This window comes from Lagenorhynchus albirostris, chromosome 5 (genome assembly GCF_949774975.1).
Source record: "Lagenorhynchus albirostris chromosome 5, mLagAlb1.1, whole genome shotgun sequence".
Lineage (NCBI taxonomy): Eukaryota > Metazoa > Chordata > Mammalia > Artiodactyla > Delphinidae > Lagenorhynchus > Lagenorhynchus albirostris.
In genome coordinates this window covers 67,943,571-67,965,286 of record NC_083099.1, presented here as the reverse complement: position 1 = coordinate 67,965,286, position 21,716 = coordinate 67,943,571, and the positions used below count along the sequence as shown (strand labels likewise).

Genomic DNA, 21,716 nt, shown 5'->3' with positions numbered 1-21,716 from the left:
CAGTAGGCTTGCTCAGTCAGTCCCTTCTCATTTACAATTAGTTGAAGCCAGGGGAGTTTCCCTTTATCTCCCAGTGCGATCCTTCTTTATCTTCCACAGCGCAAGAGTCCCACACCCACCTACCTAAGTGATCCAGAGTCTGCCTGCATTTTGCCATTCAAGTGCCCCTTGGGTGCTCTTTGAAAAAAAATTTTCTCTGTTTCTTTACAGGAGAGTTACAGTGAAGGAGTTAAACATTATGAGGCAGATGACTTTGAACTAGCTATCAAGTACTTTGAACAAGCTTTAAGAGAATATTTCAATGAAGATACAGAGTGCAGAGCCCTGTGTGAGGGGCCTCAGAGATTTGAGGAATATGAGTACTTAGGGTATAAAGCTGGTCTCTATGAAGCCATTGCAGGTAAAGTTTATTTTTTCCCTTGATTTCCTGATTATAGAAATACTACATGCCATCTGTAAAACTATTCCAATAATGTAGACGTATATATTGTAAAAAGTATAATTGTAAAAAAATTCTCATATACGTATCCCATCCTCTCTCCTGTGGATTACTTTCCCTAGCTTAAATTTTGGTGACTATGCTTCCAAGATTTTTCAGATACACACACAAATATTTAGGTACTTATTTATAATTATTATTTCATTTTATAAAAATAAGACAACACTGTAAATATTGATTTTCAGTATATGTTTTGTTTTTGTTTCATTTTATGCTTGACAATATATTGTGGACTTCTCATGTAAGTACATGTAGATCTACCTTATTGCATTATATGGGGAAAGTGTAATTTATTTGACCAGTCCTTTACTGATGAATACTAAACAAGTTGCAGTTTTTTATTATGATTAATAATGTAGTAGTGAATATCTTTGTATAGTCTTCTTCTATTACTTAAATGAATATTTTGTTACATACGGGAATTTAATATACCACTATTTAAAATAGTAGGTAAAGTTCATTATACATTAATTGGGGAGGTTGACTAGTTAACCATGTATGGTGGGGACTGAGTTCTCTGCTGCATATGAAAAAATACACGAAATAAATTCTATTATATTAATAATATGAGTAAAAATAGAACTGTTAGAAGAAAATGCAAGGGAATATTTGTATAACAGTAGGAAAGCTCTTCTTAGCATGATGAAAGACAAGAAATTTTAAGAAAAAGATAGATTTTACATAAGATTTATAAATATAAAAGCTACTTTAATCAAATTGATTTATAATAGCAAGTGGAAAAAGTTGCAAAATGTTTACAGGAAAACAGTTAATATCATTACTACTTAAACACAGACTGTGAATTATTAGTAGTACTGGTAATTCATTTCTTATTTATTGGTAGTAATAAAAATAAGCAAAATTTATTTAACAGTTAAAATATACAGAGCATTTTATATAGCTATATCTCTTTTAATCCTATAAACAACTCCTTGTAGGTATTGTTATTCACCCTCTTCTCCCCTTTTAAATGAGGAATTTAGACCTCAGAAAGATTAAGTAATGGGATTAAGGTGAAACTGGGAATCAAACCTAGGTTTTTCTCACTCTAGAGCCCATACTTTGAAGATCTACACAGTTGAAAAATGGGCAAAGTTTATTTATTCAATAATAAATGTTTAACACATATTTGTTGAGTGCATATTGTATTCCAAGTTATAAAACATGAAAAACAATGTTCAACTTCTCATATACTCATAGAAATGCAGATTAATAAAGTCAGTTTTCTTTCCCCAACTTCCAATGTTTTCTGTCTTCATAAAAAGCATCACTCACCTAGTAGCTCAAACCAAATCCCTAGAAGTTATCTTTCAATCCAACATTTCCTTCAATTCTTATTCCCCTCCGACTTGTTACCAAACTTTGAAAGATGCTACTTCCTAATAGCATTTGAGATTTCCTGGTTCCCTCCACTCCTTTTGTTACCACCCTGGTTCAAATCAACACTATATTTTAACTAATTCACTGTGATAGTTTCCTTGCTGGTCTTCACGTTCTGATCAGGTTTTACTCTGTAGGCAGACAGAACAGTTTTCCAAAAAACAGAAAGTCTGCTCACAGATATGCTGAATCACCCCCTGCCACGCCACTGGCTTCCATTGCACTTGAAATAAAACCCAAAACCTTTAACAAGGACTTTCATGACTGCGTACTAGGGTTCATCTGTACTTATTTTAATTCCTAAGGTACGCCAGGCTTATTTCCACTTACAGACTTGAAAATGTTGTCTTCTCTCACTTGGCTATTGCCCTATCTTGTTAAGTGCTTAATCCTCAGTGCCTACTTATGGTGACTGGCAAGTAGCAGGTGCTTAGTGAATATCTGTTAAATGAATGGGTGGAAGGAAGAAAGGATGAGGGAAGGAAGGAAGGAAGGAGACAACCTATCCATCAATCACATTGCAGAGATTAAAAGGTTAATAATACTATACATTTGTGAAAATATAGGTCTTAAATTGTTGAGGTTTTTTTTTGAATTTTATTTTATTTATTTTTCTTATACAGCAGGTTCTTATTAGTTATCCATTTTATACATATTAGTGTATATATGTAAATCTCAGTCTCCCAATTCAACACACCACCACCCCCTTCTGCCATGTTCCCCCCTTGGTGCCCATACATTTGTTCTCCACATCTGTGTCTCAATTTCTGCCCTGCAAACCGGTTCACCTGTACCATTTTTCTAGGTTCCACATATATGCGTTAATATACAATATTTGTTTTTCTCTTTCTGATTTACTTCACTCTGAATGACAGTCTCTAGATCCATCCACGTCTCTACAAATAAACTAATTTCATTCCTTTTTATGGCTGTGTAATGTTCCATTGTATATATGTACCACATCTTCTTTATCCATTTGTCTATTGATGGGCATTTAGGCTGCTTCCATGTCCTGGTTATTGTAAATAGTGCTGCAATGAACATTGGGATGCATGTGTCTTTTTGAATTATGGTTTTCTCTTGGTATATGCCCAGTGGTGAGATTGCTGGGTCATATGGTAATTCTATTTATAGTTTTTTAAGGAACCTCCATACTGTTCTCCAAAGTGGCTGTATCAATTTATATTCCCACCAACAGTGCAAGAGGGTTCCCTTTTCTCCACACCCTCTCCAGCATCTGTTGTTTTTAGATTTTCTGGTGATGCCCATTCTAACTGGTGTGAGGTGATACCTCATTGTAGTTTTGATTTGCACTTCTCTAGTAATTAGTGATGTTGAGCAAATTTTCCTGTGCTTCTTGGCCATCTGTATGTCTTCTTTGGAGAAATGTTTATTTAGGTCTTCTGCCAATTTTTGGATTGGGTTGTGTGTTTTTTTAATATTGAGCTGCAGGAGCTGTTTATATATTTTGGAGATTAATCCTTTATCCGTTGATTTGTTTGCAAATATTTTCTCCCATTCTGAGGGTTGTCTTTTCATCGTGTTTGTAGTTTCCTTTGTTGAGCAAAAGCTTTGAAGTTTCATTAGGTCCCATTTGTTTATTTTTGTTTTTATTTCCATTATTCTAAGAAGTGGATCAAAAAAGATCTTGCTGTGATTTATGTCAAAGAGTGTTCTTCCTATGTTTTCCTCTAAGAGCTTTATAGTGTCCAGTCTTACACTTAGGTCTCTAATCCATTTTGAGTTTATTTTTGTGAATGGTGTTAGGGAGTGTTCTAATTTCATTCTTTTACATGTAGCTGTCCAGTTTTCCCAGCACCGCTTATTGAAGAGACTGTCTTTTCTCCATTGTACATCCTTCCCTCCTTTGTCATAGATTAGTTGACCATGGGTGCATGGGTTTATCTCTGGGCTTTCTATCCTGTTCCATTGGTCTATATTTCTGTTTTTGTTCCAGTACCATATTGTCTTGATTACTGTAGCTTTGTAGTGTTGTCTGAAGTCAGGGAGTCTGATTCCTCCAGCTCATTTTTTTTTCCCTCAAGACCACTTTGGCTGTTCGGGGTCTTTTGTGTCTCCATACAAATTTTAAGATTTTTTGTTCTAGTTCTGTAAAAAATGCCATTGGTAATTTGATAGGGATTACATTGACTCTGTAGATTGCTTTGGGTAGTATAGTCATTTTCACAATATTGATTCTCCAATCCAAGAACATGATATATCTCTCCATCTGTTTGTATCATCTTTAATTTCTTTCATCAGTGTCTTACAGTTTCCTGCCTACAGGTCTTTTGTCTCCCTAGGTAGGTTTATTGCTAGGTATTTTATTCTTTTGGTTGCAATGGTAAATGGGAGTGTTTCCTTAATTTCTCTTTCAGATTTTTCATCATTAGTGTAGAGGAATGCAAGAGATTTCTGTGCATTAATTTTGTATCCTGCAATGTTACCAAATTCATTGATTAGCTCTAGTAGTTTTCTGGTGGCATCTTTAGGATTCTCTATGTATAGTATCATGTCATCTGCAGGCAGTGACAGTTTTACTTCTTCTTTTCCAATTTGTGTTCAGTTTGTTTCTTTTTCTTCTCTGATTGCCGTGGCTAAGACTTCCAAAACTATATTGAATAAGAGTGGTGAGAGTGGCCATCCTTGCCTTGTTCCTGATCTTAGAGGAAATGCTTTTAATTTTTCACCATTGAGAATGATGTTTGCTGTGGGTTTGTCATATATGGCCTTTATTATGTTGAGGTAAGTTCCCGCTATGCCTACTTTCTGGAGGGTTTTTATCATAAATGGGTGTTGAATTTTGTCAAAAGCTTTTTCTGCATCTATTGAGATGATTGTACGGTTTTTCTTTTTCAATTTGTTAATATGGTGTATCACATTGATTGATTTGCATATACTAAAGAATCCTTGCATCCCTGGGATAAATCCCACTTGATCATGGTGTATGATGCTTTTAATGTGCTGTTGGATTCTGTTTGATAGTATTTTGTTGAGGATTTTTGCATCTATATTCATCAGTGATATTGGTCTGTAATTTTCTTTTTTTATAGTATCTTTGCCTGGTTTTGGTATCAGGATGATGGTGGCCTCATAGAATGTGATTGAGAGTGCTCCTTCCTCTGCAATTTTTTGGAAGAGTTTGAGAAGGATGGGTGTTAGCTCTTCTCTAAATGTTTGATAGAATTCTGGTCCTGGACTTTTGTTTGTTGGAAGATTTTTGATCACAGTTTCATTTTCATAACTTGTGATTGTTCAGTTCATATTTTCTATTTCTTCCTGGTTCAGTCTTGGAAGGTTATACCTTTCTAAGAATTTTTCCATTTCTTCCAGGTTGTCCATTTTATTGGCGTAGAGTTGCTTGTAGTAGTCTCTTAGGATGCTTTGTATTTCTGCGGTGTCTGTTGTAACTTCTCCTCTTTCATTTCTAATTTTATTGATTTGAGTTCTCTCCCTACTTTTCTTGATGAGTCTGGCTAGTGGCTTATCAATTTTGTTTATCTTCTCAAAGATCCAGCTTTTAGTTTTATTGATCTTTGCTACTGTTTTCTTTGTTTCTATTTCATTTATTTCTGCTCTGATCTTTATGATTTCTTTCCTTCTACTAACTTTGGGTTTTGTTTGTTCTTCTTTCTCTAGTTCCCTTAGGTGTAAGGTTAGATTGGTTATTTGAGATGTTTGTTGTTTCTTGAGGTAGGATTGTATTGCGATAAACTTCCCTCTCAGAACTGCTTTTGCTGCGGCCCATAGGTTTTGGATCATCGTGTTTTCATTGTCATTTGTCTCTAGGTATTTTTTGATTTCCTCTTTGATTTCTTCAGTGATCTCTTGGTTATTAAGTAACGTATTGTTTATCCTCCATGTGTTTGTGTTTTTTACATTTTTTCCCCTTTAATTAATTTCTAATATCATAGCATTGTGGTCAGAAAAGATGTTTGATATGATTTCAATTTTCTTAAATTTACTGAGGTTTGATTTGTGACCCAAGATGTGATCTATCCTGTAGAATGTCCCGTGCACACTTGAGAAGAATCTGCTGTTTTTGGATGGAATGTCCTATAAATATCAATTAAATCTATCTGGTCTATTTTGTCTTTTAAAGCTTGTGTTTCCTTTTTACTTTTCTGTCTGGATGATCTGTCCATTGGTGTAAGTGAGGTTTTAAAGTCCCCCACTATTATTGTGTTACTGTCAATTTCCTCTTTTATAGCTGTTCGCAGTTGCCTTATGTATTGAGGTGCTCCTATGGTGGGTGCGTATATATTTATAATTGTTTTATCTTCTTCTTGGATTGATCCCTTGATCATTATGCAGTGTCCTTCCTTGTCTCTTGTAACATTCTTTATTTTAAAGTCTATTTTATCTTATATGAGTATTGCTACTCCAGCTTTCTTTTGATTTCCATTTGCATGGAATATCTTTTTCCATCCCCTCACTTTCAGTCTGTATGTGTTCCTAGGTCTGAAGTGGATCTCTTGTAGACAGCATATATATGGGTCTTCTTTTTATATCCATTCAGTGAACCTGTGTCTTTTGGTTGGAGCATTTAATCCATTCATGTTTAAGGTAATTATCGATATGTATGTTCCTATGACTATTTTCTTAATTGTTTTGGGTTTGTTTTTGTAGGTCCTTTTCTTCTCTTGTGTTTCCCACTTAGAGAAGTTCCTTTAGCATTTGTTGTAGAGCTGGTTTGGTGATGCTGAATTCTCTTAGCTTTTGCTTGTCTGTAAAACTTCTGATTTCTCCATTGAAAATGAATGAGATCCTTGCTGGGTAGAGTAATCTTGGTTGTAGGTCCTTCCCTTTCATCATTTTAAATATGTCTTGTCACTCCCTTCTGGCTTGTAGAGTTTCTGCTGAGAAATCAGCTGTTAGCCTTATGGGAGTTTCCTTGTATGTTATTTGTCATTGTTCCCTTGCTACTTTCAATAATTTTTCTTTGTCTTTAATTTTTACCAGTTAGATTACTATGTGTCTCCGCATGTTTCTCCTTGGGTTTAACCTGTATGGGACTCTCTGCGCTTCCTGGACTTGGGTGGCTATTTCCTTTCCCATGTTAGGGAAGTTTTCAACTATAATCTCTTCTAATATTTTCTCGGGTCCTTTCTCTCTCTCTTCTGCTTCTGGGACCCCTATAATGCAAATGTTGTTGCATTTAATGTTGTCCCAGAGGTCTCTTAGGCTGTCTTCATTTCATTTCATTCTTTTTTCTTTATTCTGTTCCGCAGCAGTGAATTCCACCATTCTGTCTTCCAGGTCACTTATCCGTTCTTCTGTCTCAGTTCTGCTATTGATTCCTTCTAGTGTATTTTTCATTTTAGTTATTGTATTGTTGTATTGTTCACCTCTGTTTGTTTGTTCTTTAATTCTTCTAGGTCTTTGTTAAACATTTCTTGCATCTACTCGATCTTTGCCTCCATTGTTTTTCTGAGGCCCTGGATCATCTTCACTATCATTATTCTGAATTGTTTTTCTGGAAGATTGCCTATCTCCACTTCATTTAGTTGTCTTTATGGGGTTTTATCTTGTCCCTTCATCTGGTACATAGCCCTCTGCCTTTTCATCTTGTCTATCTTTCTGTGAATGTGGTTTTTCTTCCACAGGCTGCAGGATTGTAGTTCTTGCTTCTGCTGTCTGCCCTCTGGTGGATGAGGTTATCTAAGAGCCTTGTGCAAGTTTGTGTTGAAGTTTTTTAGAGGGGTAATTAGGAAATATCTATCAAAATTTAGACTAAGAAGTAAACTGAAAATCAATGTGCCTTCTTTTAGCCTTTTTTTTTTTACATTTTAGAAATATATATATATCTATACATTTCAAACTGATCACCACAATAAGTCTAGTTAAAATATGTCACCATACAAAGATATTACATAGTTATTGACTGTATTCCCCACACTGTACATTTCATAACCATGACTTATTTATTTTGCAACCGGAAGTTTGTATGTCTTAAGCTCCCTCACCTATTTTTTTCTTCCCCCACCACCTACCCCTCTGGCCCATTTGTTCTCTGTATCTATAACTCTGTCTCTGTTTTGTTATGTTTGTTCATTTGTTCTGTTTTGTTTTGTTTTGTCTTTAGATTGCACATATAAGTGAAACCATATAGTATTTTTCTTCCTCTTTCTGACTTATTAGCATAATACCTTCTAGGTCTATCCATGTTGTCACAAGTAACAAGATTTCATTCTTTTTTATGGCTGAGGGCTGAGTACTGTTCCATTGTGTGTGCACATATATCACATCTTCTTTATACATTCATCTATTGATGGGCACTTAGGCTGCTTCCATACCTTGGCTATTGTAAATATATTATTTGTCAAGTGACTTATTTGCTACACATTCAATTACCCAAGTTCAACTCAATTCACTTAAAATCAATACAGCATTATTGGGGATTTTTTTCCCATAAGGTTTTATTTTATTGGGCCTCTACCAGAGCCATTTACTTGCATTTTTGTAAACACTGCTCATTTGAATGTCACTTTTATGTGTGCTTCACATTTCAACTGCTGAATATTTCTTTAACTTAATCTTTTATTTGAGAATGGGCAGGCTTTTCCTTTATTACAATTTACTATCTTGTAGTTTTTTTAAGGATAGGTTCCCTGCTTTCATTCCCACATTCATCTCTACACCTACCTCTACCAATGGCCACTGAACAGCTTTGGCAAATGTCCTAGATCTGGTTTAAGAGAATTGACTGACAAATTCCCACAAATTAACATTTTGCAATTTTCTGAGGTCACCACAGCCTGTTGGTTGCTGGAAAAGAATAGACGTCTCCTAACTCAGGCTACTAACACAGCCGCCACCACCATCACCCCACTTCCAATAAAGAAAAGTGATAAAAAATTCATAGTCCCTCAAGTTTACTCAAATATTATATGTTGCAGGAATATGATAAGTCTTCTCAGGAATTTGAAGCATATCCAATTCATAATGAGACGGAAATCTTTAAAAGTATTCCCATGCGAGTGTCTTGAATCTCAAACCTATTAAAACATAATCACTTCACAGTAACATTTGATATAGAAAGGAGGCAAGGAATACAACTAATAAAAAGGGATATCATTACTCTAACTATGTAAATTCCTGCCTGGTTCAAAACTATTCTCGATTAGGAGTAAAACTGGCTTTTAAAATACAGAATGTATTTAGAAAGCCAGAGTTTTTGACTTTTAGACTTGGAAGAACATTACCAATTGGAGAAAACTACAAATGGCTTCTGAATGCAGTTATTTATTACCAGCCATGCTCACTGAAGCCTTAAAGGATATCATTTTGTCACTCTTATTTTGCTGCTATTAATATCTTACTTTGAAAAATACTTTCATTCAGATTGTGGATTCCTGTTGGGTGTGTTTCCCACCTTTTCCTTTTGCTTGTCATTTGGAATTAGGAGTGAATATTAAAAGGTAAAGAGGAAAGCAAATGGCCAGCGAAACTAGGAGAAATGCTTGAGAGTTGTTTGTTGTTTTCTTAAGAAATAAAATACCTAGCTATTTATTTATAACATGCTAATCAAATAAACATAACCCATTCTTCTCTTCATGTCTTCCAACTGAAATTAAGAACCAATGGATGATAGTGATCTTATTAGCTGTACTATATTAGATTGAGTTAGCCAGGTTTTAAGAGAATTAGCACATTTCCCTACACACCAGGAAACAGATATTTCCTTTCTGTTGTGTTTTGGGGGGTCCCTCTTCAAGGTCATCTAGATACAAGCCAGACTCTGCATAATAGAAAGCCTTTTGAATGGAGGCAGTTGTGGATTAGACTGTACAGTCATGAAGTCGGGTGGTTTTATCATTATTCTCAGGAGAACTTGCTCTGCACAAGCATGAATGGACTATTCTCTTAATGGAAAAGACTGCCTCTATCTTCATTGTAGACATCAGAGTCGGGGCAAAATGTAAGAAGCGTTTTCTTTCTGGGACATTAGCCACTTGTGTTTCCTCTGCTCATGCTTGTATGAGATAGAACCCAGAGCTAAAAGGAGCATGAACACCCCTGCACTTCAGGATCCTCGCCTGTTTGCAAGTGAGAAGAATGGGAACAAAGAAAAAGAGGCAAAATCCTTCTTCAAATTCTTTAGCTTTCATCCTTCTCCTATTTTACCAGTCCCTACAGTATTAGGATTTATAATGTCCAGGTGATAGACTAATTTGTAACTGGGTAGAGTAGGTTCCCGATCAATGGATGTAAAGGAATGTTGCTTTTATTTCCCCTTTAGTAAAAGTGGCTTGAAAATATTAACAAGGAAAAAGAGCATTGTGGCTTCACTTCTCTGTGTGAACTCCCCACGTACGTGGCAGTTCCTTTCTCTCAACCGGTCCTTAACATAACTGGGATCTGAACTTCCCATCCTGACTCCAGGACACTTCAGGCCATCTAAAGTCCAAAAAGAGACCCCCAAGTTTTTAAATAAGAAAGTAATCTACTCAGCTGGGCATGGGTGGGATGAGATGGCCTATGTCACTTTCAGGAGATGTAGAAAAAGAATACACGGAAGGAAAGAGTGCTACACATTTAGAATCTACTAGTAATTAGTCTAGTGATCACTGGTTAGGAAGCCTTGGCGAGTCACTTACTTTCTTTGGGAAAAGGATTTCTGGTCATGAATGAGGATGATAATGATATCTCTCTAAGAGTGTATGGTGAGGTACGATGCCCTGCGTAACCGTGGTTCTCACTTTGAAGTCTGGACGTTGAGCAGATGAGAGGAACCCACTTCTTGGCTCTTGTTTTTCAGATCACTATGTGCAGGTGCTGGTTTGTCAGCATGAATGCGTGAGGGAACTTGCCACCCGCCCTGGCCGCCTCTCACCAATCGAGAACTTTCTTCCCCTACATTATGACTACCTGCAGTTTGCCTACTATCGAGGTAAAGCGTGGATTATCTGTGAGAAACTTTGGGGGGAAGGGGTGTGGCTCATCACAAGACACATCGAATTTTTGTGGGTTAGTCCTCCACCTTCCTCAGTTGTAATCAAGCTATGGGTGTGTATGCATTTTCTGTCTCACCTCACATCACTACAGCTCAGAACAAGAGCAGACGGTGAAACCACAAGTGGGCAAATGTTGTGACAATGCCCCAAAAGTTATACTAGATTGATATTTTATGTGATTTTTAAATTTAATTTTTCGACTTAATTTGAAAAGATAATATACTCACAGGTTTAAAGACTAAATATTAAAAAACCTCTCTCTCTTTCGTTTCCCCACAACCCAATTTCACACCCTAAAATCCACAGTTTCTTATTTACCCTTCCAAAATTTTATACAGAAACAACACACACACACACACACACACACACAGTCTCTGAATTATTTTATCCTCCTACACATAGAAGATAGCACATTATTTACACTCTTCCTCACATTGTTTTCTTCACTTAACAATACATATCAGATTTTTTTTAGTATGTTGGACCTATGAAATTCCCTTTTGCTTGGTCAAAAATGGTCAAATTTGGGAAGTTTTATAGGGCTCAATCTAGTTGTTTCAGTACATACAGATCCTCCTCATTCATTTTTCTTTATATCTAGATATCACCATACTATAATTTATTTAATGTGTCTCCTTACTGATGAGCATTGTGTTGTAATTTTGTGTTGTATTTTACTATTACAATCAATGATCAAATGAATATTTCCTGTATGTCATTTACATTTGCATGTAAATATCTATAGGATAAATTTCTAGAAGTACAGTTGCTGCATCAATGGTTTATTTGTTTGTAATTTTGACAGATGTTGCCAATTTGTTCTCCACATGGAGTACACTTTTCATTGCACAGCAACAGAATATATTATCAAATTTTAAATATTCCCAAATCATTACGTGAAATTGATATCTCAATAAAGTTTTAATTTCCATTTATCTCATTGAGAAAGAAAGAGTGAGCATCTTATGTTTAAAAGCAATTAATAGAATTTGTATTGCTGAAATTGGTCTTAGATATCATGTTTTCAAATTCAGTACAAAAATCAGAATTAACTTCAAAAATTCTACTCTGTATTAAATAATGTAAGTTGGCAGCAAATATCTTCAGGTGGAGCTTTTGATAATTTGTTGAAGACATCTAGCAGCATAGCAGACCGAAGTTAGTACCTTTGGAATACCTGAAATCCTGTCCTTCCTTTCATCTGCAACTATTTCTGCTGCTTCTACTCAGCCTCATGGCACCTTCCCTCTTTTCTTTTAATTTTTATTTTATATTCTAGTACAGTTGATTGACAATATTGTGTTAGTTTCAGGTGTAAAGCAAAGTGATTCAGTTATACATATACATATATCCATTCTTTTTCAGGTTCTTTCCCCATATTGGTTATTACAGAGTATTGAGTAGGGTTCCCTGTGCTATACAGTAGGTAGCATCTTCCCTCTTACTGATCATTTCATGCTGACTCTCATGGACATGTTGACATATCTTTAAAAAATTTTGTAGACCAACCTAGGCTGACTCTAATGCCGCAACTCCTGGATTTTTCAGTTGGCGAATATGTGAAAGCCTTGGAGTGTGCCAAGGCCTATCTTCTACTCCATCCGGATGACGAGGATGTCAGAGACAACGTGGATTACTATGAGAGTCTGTTGGATGACAGCATTGACCCAGCATCTATCCAGGCCAGAGAGGTGAGACCCATGTTCTGAGAAGAAACTCATTATTCTGCTCAGTGCTCTGGGGAGAGTTGGTAAAAATATAACACTTCTCTTAAAGATAGCTAACAATTTAGTAAAGGTTCTAGGACTCAGTTCTTTGCAACTTTAATTAGTAATGCTAAAAGCGTGTTTTTCGCCTATGTGCTAGCTTGTGAAAATCTACAGAGATAGAGACATTTTCTGCAGCTGTGAATATTTTTTTAGCTCATTTGTTACTGTCTAAAGAAAATTATTTCCACTTGAACATTAATCATACCTTTTAACTGTTATTTAAATATACATTTTCTTTTTTTTCTGTAGGATTTGGCGATGTTTGTGAAGCATCATAAACTGGAATCAGAACTAATAAAATCAGCTGCAGAGGGTCTGGGATTTTCATACACTGAGCCGGTAAGAACAAAGAGGAGAGAGGAAAAGGTCTTTAAAGGAACTATTCGGTGGACTTCTTATTTATGATTGTATTCCCCAGCCCCTTTTGCTGAAGATTATAATCCCCTGCCTTTTGTAAACAAACACTGGAGGGAGCGGGTGTTTACCCTGTACATGTGATGAACTGTAAAAGACTTTAACAGATTTCCATGTCACTGAGAGCTAAAGTCAGAAGCAAATATACTTGGATAGGAAAGAAATGTTTTGAATATGATATGTTTGCCTCAGGATTGTTTTATTTTCTAATTTCTGTATACAACATTTTGTATTTTCTTTTAAACATTTCTCTTAAACATTTTAAACAATAAAAAGACTTCAAAAGAACAGAATCAGTCACAATCGTACTACCTATCATGCTGACTACTTTTTTCCACGTGTCCATGTTGTCTTGTTTTTTCTTATTTTGGGGGGCTGCGTTGGATCTTGCTCTGCACAGGCTTTCTGGCTTTCCCTAGTTGTGGCGAGCGGGGGCTATTCTTCGTTGCGGTGCATGTGCTTCTCATTGAGGTGGTTTCTCTTGTTGTGGAACATGGGCTCTAGGCACGCAGGCTTCAGTAGTTACAGCACACAGGCTCAGTTGTTGCAACACACGAGCCCTAGAGCATGTGGGTTTCAGTAACTGCAGAGCGTGAGCTCAGTAGTTGTGGCATGTGGGCTCAGTAGTTTTGACTCATGGGCTCTAGAGTGCAGTCTCAGTAGTTGTGGCACATGGGCTTAGGTGCTCTGCAGCATGTGGGATCTTCCTGGCCCAAGGATCGAACCCATGTCCCCTGCACTGGCAGGTGGATTCTTTTTTTTTTTTTTTAAACACCTTTATTGGAGTATAATTGCTTTACAATGGTGTGTTAGTTTCTGCTGTATAACAAAGTGAATCAGCTATACATATACATATATCCCCATATCTCCTCCCTCTTGTGTCTCCCTCCTACCCTCCCTATCCCACCCCTCTAGGTGGACACAAAGCACCGAACTGATCTCCCTGTTCTATGTGGCTGCTTCCCACAAGCTATCCATTTTACATTTGGTAGTGTATATATGTCCATGCCACTCTCTCACTTCGTCCCAGCTTACCCTTCCCCTCCTCATATCCTCAAGTCCACTCTCTACATCTGTGTCTTTATTCCTCTCCTGCCCCTAGGTTCTTCAGAACCAATTTTTTTTTTTTTTAGATTCCATATATATGTGTTAGCATATGGTATTTGTTTTTCTCTTTCTGACTTACTTCACTCTGTAGGACACACAGACTCTAAGTCCATCCACCTCACTACAAATAACTCAGGTTTGTTTCTTTTTATGGTTGAGTAATATTCCAGTGTATATTTGTGCCACATCTTCTTTATCCATTCACCTGTCAATGGACACTTAGGTTGCTTCCATGTCCTGGCTATTGTAAATAGTGTTGCAATGAACATTGTGGTACATGTCTCTTTTTGAATTATGGTTTTCTCAGGGTATATGCCCAGTAATGAGATTGCTGGGTCATATGGTAGTACTATTTTTAGATTTTTAAGGAACCTCCATACTGTTCCCCATAGTGGCTCTATCAATTTAATTCAAACCAACAGTGCAAGAGGGTTCCCTTTTCTCCACACTCTGTCCAGCATTTATTGCTTGTAGACTTTTGATGATGGCCATTCTGACTGGTGTGAGGTGATACCTCATTGGAGTTTTGATTTGCATTTCTCTAATGATTAGTGATGTTTAGCACCCTTTCATGTGTTTGTTGGCAATCTATATCTTCTTTGGAGAAATGTCTATTTAGGTCTTCTGCCCATTTTTGGATTGGGTTCTTTGTTTTTATGATATTGAGCTGCTTGAGCGGCTTGTATATTTGGGAGATTAATCATTTGTCAGTTGCTTCATTTGCAAATATTTTCTCCCATTCTGAGGGTTGTGTTTTCATCTTGTTTATGGTTTCCTTTGCTGTGCAAAAGCTTTGAACTTTCATTAGGTCCCATTTGTTTATTTTTGTTTTTATTTCCATTTCTCTAGGAGGTGGGTCAAAAAGGATCTTGCTGTGATTGATATCATAGAGTGTTCTGCCTATGTTTTCCTCTAAGAGTTTGATAGTGTCTGGCCTTACATTTAGGTCTTTAATCCATTTTGAGTTTATTATCATGTATGGTGTTAGGGAGTGTTCTAATTTCATTCTTTTACATGTAGCTGTCCAGTTTTCCCAGCACCACTTATTGAATAGGCTGTCTTTTTCCATTTTATATTCTTGCCTCCTTTATCAAAGATAAGGTGACCATATGTGTGTGGGTTTATCTCTGGGCTTTCTATCCTGTTCCATTCATCTATATATCTGTTTTTGTGCCAGTACCATACTGTCTTGATTACTGTAGCTTTGTAGTATATATAGTCTGAAGTCAGGAAGCCTGATTCCTCCAGCTCCATTTTTCTTTCTCAAGTTTGCTTTGGCTATTCAGGGTCTTTTTTGTTTCCATACAAATTGTGAAATTTTTTGTTCTAGTTCTGTGAAAAATGCCAGTGGTAGTTTGATAGGGATTGCATTGAATCTGTAGATTGCTTTGGGTAGTAGAGTCATTTTCACAATGTTGATTCTTCCAATCCAAGAACATGGTATATCTCTCCATCTGTTTGTATCATCTTTAATTTCTTTCAACAGTGTCTTGTAGCTTTCTGCATACAGGTCTTTTATCTCCTAAGGTAGGTTTATTCCTAGGTATTTTATTCTTTTTGTTGCAATGGTAAGTCGGGGTGTTTCCTTAATTTCTCTTTCAGATTTTTCATCATTAGTGTAGAGGAATGCAAGAGATTTCTGTGCATTAATTTTGTATCCTGCAATGTTACCAAATTCATTGATTAGCTCTAGTAGTTTTCTGGTGGCATCTTTAGGATTCTCTATGTATAGTATCATGTCATCTGCAGGCAGTGACAGTTTTACTTCTTCTTTTCCAATTTGTGTTCAGTTTGTTTCTTTTTCTTCTCTGATTGCCGTGGCTAAGACTTCCAAAACTATATTGAATAAGAGTGGTGAGAGTGGCCATCCTTGCCTTGTTCCTGATCTTAGAGGAAATGCTTTTAATTTTTCACCATTGAGAATGATGTTTGCTGTGGGTTTGTCATATATGGCCTTTATTATGTTGAGGTAAGTTCCCGCTATGCCTACTTTCTGGAGGGTTTTTATCATAAATGGGTGTTGAATTTTGTCAAAAGCTTTTTCTGCATCTATTGTGATTATCATACGGTTTTTATCTTTCAATTTGTTAATATGGTGTATCACATTGATTGATTTATGTATACTGAAGAATCCTTGCATTCCTGGGATTAACCCCCCTTGATCATGGTGTATGATCCTTTTAATGTGCTGTTGGATTCTATTTGCTAGTATTTTGTTGAGGATTTTTTGCATCTATGTTCATCAGTGATATTAGCCTGTAGTTTTTCTTTTTTTGTGACATCTTTGTCTGGTTTTGGTATCAGGGTGATGGTGGCCTCGTAGAATGAGTTTGGGAGTGTTCCTCCCTCTGCTGTATTTTGGAAGAGTTTGAGAAGGATAGGTGTTAGCTCTTCTCTAAATGTTTGATAGAATTTTCCTTTGAAGCCATCTGGTCCTGGGGTTTTGTTTGTTAGAAGATTTTTAATCACAGTTTCAATTTCAGTGCTTGTGATTGGTCTGTTTATCTTTTCTATTTCTTCCTGGTTCAGTCTCAGAACATTGTGCTTTTCTAAGAATATGTACATTTCTTCCAGGTTGTCCATTTTATTGGTATATAGTTGCTTGTAGTAATCTCTCATGATCCTTTGTATTTGTTCAGTGTCAGTTGTTACTTCTCCTTTTTCATTTCTAATTCTGTTGATTTGAGTCTTCTCCCTTTTTTTCTTGATGAGTCTGGCTAATGGTTTATCAATTTTGTTTATCTTCTCAAAGAACCAGATTTTAGTTGGCAGGTGGATTCTTAACCACTGTGTCACCAGGGAAGTCCCCCATGTTGTCTTTTAAACATTCTTCACATGAAGACATCCCTTTTGTAGAAGCAGTACCTCTATATATATAGATTTCTATTTTTATTTATTGATTTTTATTTGGGATAGCATAAGCAATTTCTTTATCTTTACAGCTTTCAAAATTATTTTTAGCTACATCTGTAGTTGATGTACAATAAATAAGTTAATCCTCTTCCTGATGTTGAACAATTTGTTTATTTATTTTTTGTTTTTTTGTGCCCTAATGAATGCATTAAGCATTTTTCTTTCTACTGAACTATATCCATAGGATAAATTTCCAGAAGTGGGTTAACTCTGCCATCAAAGGATATGAGAAGGTTTAAAATTTTTGAAATTTTTTTTCTAGGAGAGTTTTCTGGTACCTTCATTATTCCTAACATTTCATAAAAGTTTATGGTTTTACCATGAACTTCTCAGCAATGAGAAATAACATCTTAAACTCATTCATATGCCTAATATATTATGTACAAAATGGTGCACCACTGTTGTTTTAATTTGTATTCCTTTGATTACCAGCAAAAATCAACTTTTCACAAATTATTATTAAGTATTTGTCCTCTCATTTGATTTACCTGGACATGTATTTTATTCATTTATCTGTTCATTGCTATATAAGTTCTTTATATACTGTACATGTTAATAGTTAATATAAAAAGCACTGTTTGTAATATATCCTATTTGTAACACAGTTTTCGTCTCTTTCTTAGTTATGTTATGTTTTTATTGACACATTTTTAAAATTAGGATAATTTTAATGTACGTTTCTAGTGTAACATTTCTAATATGTTTATATCTGGTCTTACTATTTTTGAAAGTTATGTTATCCCAAATGACCCTAGGAAAAACAATCACTTACTTTATGATCCTATACAGATGATTAACCAGACTGGACTTTTTGTTTATTTGCTTTATTTATAAAAGTGAAAGGAGTCATACTTAATTATCTTCTAAGTGTCTTCTTGCTACCAAATTCTAAATCACTTTCTTGGACAAAAGGATGGATGCCCAGGCTAATTCCATGCTATTTTTTTAATCCATTTTGTCTTAGCCCAAATTGCACCAACCTTAGCCTTCCTTTTTATTAAAATTTAAAAATAAATACTATATTATAGATTTATATAATATGCAAGTTTTCTAATATTTTAGGTCTTTTGAGTGTTTTATCTTCTGTACATGGAATTTTAGTGACAAAATTACTGAGTTTTTTTTTTTTAAATTTAAAACAGAATTATTGGATTCAATATGGAGGACGACAGGATGAGAATCAGTAAGTTCTCCATTTAGAATGTTTATTTGTAATGAGAAGAAATACTTAGAATCATATTTATTGTAAAGAACTTGGGCTCTATGAAATAGGCAAAGGGATATAATTAGAAGAGCTCTGAACTGGGAATTAGGAGTTCTGCATTCTGGTCCCAACTCTTCCTCTTATTTCCAAGACACCTTAAATAATTTATCTTCCTCTCTGGGTCTCATGCTTTTCCTCACATCAAGGGGTTGAATCAGGTGATCTCTAATGGCTAAATGTTCTGTGACTCTAAATCAGAGAAAGTTGGATGCTGTTTTTGATTTTTTAATAGGAAAAAAACAATTAAATTATCTTTTTCATGCTAAATTTTCTTACTGCATTTATTTGAAAGCATCAAGCTCGGAAAGTTTTACAGCAAGCTAAAATATTAAGTGTCATGAACTCAATCAGAAATGAAGAAAACGCAATTTTTAAAATGATAGATGTCAAAAGTCAGTTTACATGTTCTGAGCATTTCAAGGAGTCATAGAATTTTGGAGTCACACGTTTGAGATTGTCCACTGAAAAAAATATGCACTCTAAAATTGAGAGTTATGGTTTTTTGTGTGTGTGTGTGGTACGCGGGCCTCTCACTGTTGTGGTCTCTCCCGTTGCGGAGCACAGGCTCCAGACGCACAGGCTCAGCGACCATGGCTCACGGGCTTAGCTGCTCCGCTGCATGTGGGATCTTCCCGGACCGGGTCACAAACCCGTGTCCCCTGCATCGGCAGGCAGACTCTCAACCACTGCGCCACCAGGGAAGCCCAGGAGTTATGCTTTATTCAGTGGATTTTCTGAGGACTTCAAGCCCAGGAGATAGCCTCTCAGATGGCTCTGAGGGACTGCTCCCAAGAGTTAAGGGAGGAGCCAGGATGTATATGAGTTTTGTAACAAAAAGCGGACAGTCAGAATAGCAAAAGATTACTGTTAATTAAAGAAAACAAGACATCCCTAGTTAATTTAGGGTTTACGCTTTTCTATGTATGGGAAGATTTCAAGAGCCTGGGCTCATTGAAATCATTCCTTTGATATGCACCTCAGCTCTCTGGGGCCAGTGTCCTGTGTTTTCCCATCCTGAGTCCCCACAGGGTGCACCGTTGTGGGGAGGCTGCGGTGCCTGACTGCTTGATAGTGTGTATCCTGTTTCCATCCTCAGTTCCTTCAGGGCTCACCATCAGGGGAGGCTGTAGTGGCTGATGGCTTGATGGTCGCAACATCCTTCATTTACTGATATGGCAGGCGACATTCTTAGTCCACAAGATCTTGAGGTCCAGGTTATTATCAAAATCAGAAACTGAGGCCCTGACAAGGCAAAGGACTCAGTGTCTCACCATGAAGGACTGGCAGATCCAGACCTTCTTATTCAAAATCTTGTGGTCTTTCACTGAGCTTCAAGGGCTCAACCCCTGGGTGACCTCAAATTATTGCAAGAGATCCAAGAATGTATAAGCATATTTGGATTTGCTCAATTTGTATATATTGAAAGGGCATCATGCTATTGTGTGTGTTCACAAGGTTTGACACAAACTCATGTCTTCTATCTTGGAATAGTCGAGAACCACTACACTCGGACATGATTTATTTCAATTCAACCATCTTTCAGTGATGCGCTCTATATTCAAGACATATAATACAACACTCTGAGCATTGTAAACATGCACGTGACCATTGTTTCATGCTCTGTTGGTACTCAAAGTCTAATCTCAAGGGGTTTACATTATGGATACAATGAACTGTAATAAAGGTTGCTAAGAAGATTTAGAGAAGTGAAATAGAGCACACTCATTGGGAAAATAGAGAAGAGCTTCATGGAGGCAATGGCATCTAATTTGATCTTGAAAGATGTGGACTTGTGAACCACAAAACTATACAATATGAAGTCATAGACTACCTGAGTAAGGTATCCTTTGCCTTTGAACATCTTTATTCGATGGGATATTGCTATTTCAACTTTTTTTTTTGAATGGGCAGGGTCCCTTCAGGAGTGAATGTGGAGGGGGCAGAAGTTCACGGACTATCAGCGCAGAAAAAGTCATCACCCAAGATAGACCGAGACCTAAGAGAGGGTAAGTATTGTTGCACTTTCACTCTTAGAAGGAGGGGAAGGGGAGGCTGGGACTTGGCCAGTTCTTACCCGGATCAGGGCAGAACCCATTTTCATTGAAAAATAAAGAACAGGACTAAACTACTCCAGTTCATAAAATTCTGCAAGCAAGTCTCAAAAACAAGAATGTCTCAGTCGCGTATATCACTACTTTTGGTTTTCAACAAAAGCGCTACCAAATTCACTCACAGGAGTCCTATGAGCTAGGCAGGGACTATATGATCATTGCCGTCCTCAGCTGAGTACCTGAGGCTTGGAGAAGTTACCTGGCTTACTTCTCTCACATTGGAGGGGAGTGCTAGAGAGCATGGAATAGACTGTGTATCGGGGGAACTTGAAGAGACAGGTCACATGGGATATTAGTTAACTTAAGATCCTTGAGGCACATATCTGATCAAGGCTTTGAGAAATCAGTAGAATTTAGATTAGATTGACAGAAGTGTGGAGGGAGCCATTCAAGTGGATGAAACAAAGGACACAAAATGCTCAGAGATGGAGACAGCAGGATATTAGATGCCTGTTTACATAACCTCAGAATGACTGGAGCCACAGGTAGAGTGTCGCCGAACGTAGGTTTTAAATAGAGCCAAACATTGTTGTAATCATAACTTATTAGCAAGTGTAGTACTAACAACAGTAGTAATCCTTAACAATTATTATTACTTCTATATGTTTTACAATTTTCCCAGCATATTTATACACAGTCCATTTTAATACTGGCAGCATCTCCTGTGAGACAAGTGTCCCCCACTTCACAGGTAAGAAAACTGAGGCTCACAGAGATGTAGTGACCTATCCAAAGCCTCAGAGCTTGTAATAGGTTAAGCAGGCTTTTGAATCCAAATCCCATTTTCTGTTCTTCACCTGATGATGGAACATAGAAGTGTCTAGATATCTGAAATGTATCCCCTATTGATTAAATAATTGCAAGATAAGAAGACGTTTTTCAAAAACCTGCATTGAGAATAAGTACAGTCCCCCTTTCCCCAACAGGAGAGATGTCAGCACATTCCTCTAGTTGATTTGAAAACTTTTGGCTGGCTGCAGCTCTCACATTTCCCAGCCCTTTCCTCCCTCAGCTTCCAAGTCAGTTTGAGGCAGTAAACAGGATAATATGCTCATCTAATCTGACCTGGACCTCAGTTTGTAGTCACCAAGCCCAAGCTATTTTACGAGTGCCAGAGAGCTTCGTGGTCAGCCAGAGTTCACGTTGCTTTTTAAGCTGAGAAATCACCCAGGAAGTACATGCCAGTAAGCTGCACTTTGCTGTAAACGTTTGTGAAGCCCCAGGACAGTTGCCAAATTTCAAAGCATTTTTTTCCTGGCTACCAGGGGATCTGATGTCCAGCAACTGACTAAGAAGGCTAAT

General features: G+C 36.7%; 1 protein-coding gene across 2 annotated transcripts in view; it reads left to right on the top strand.

The window, feature by feature from the left end:
* P3H2 (prolyl 3-hydroxylase 2) overlaps window positions 1-21,716 on the top strand; it is a 158,720-nt gene that overhangs the window by 117,820 nt on the left and 19,184 nt on the right. For both annotated transcript variants that reach the window (XM_060150269.1, XM_060150270.1), the window contains 6 exons: window positions 211-400; window positions 10,641-10,772; window positions 12,385-12,527; window positions 12,855-12,944; window positions 18,182-18,222; window positions 20,215-20,309. In XM_060150269.1, coding sequence (XP_060006252.1) covers window positions 211-400; window positions 10,641-10,772; window positions 12,385-12,527; window positions 12,855-12,944; window positions 18,182-18,222; window positions 20,215-20,309 — 691 coding nt within the window. The remainder of the gene's footprint in view (window positions 1-210; window positions 401-10,640; window positions 10,773-12,384; window positions 12,528-12,854; window positions 12,945-18,181; window positions 18,223-20,214; window positions 20,310-21,716) is intronic.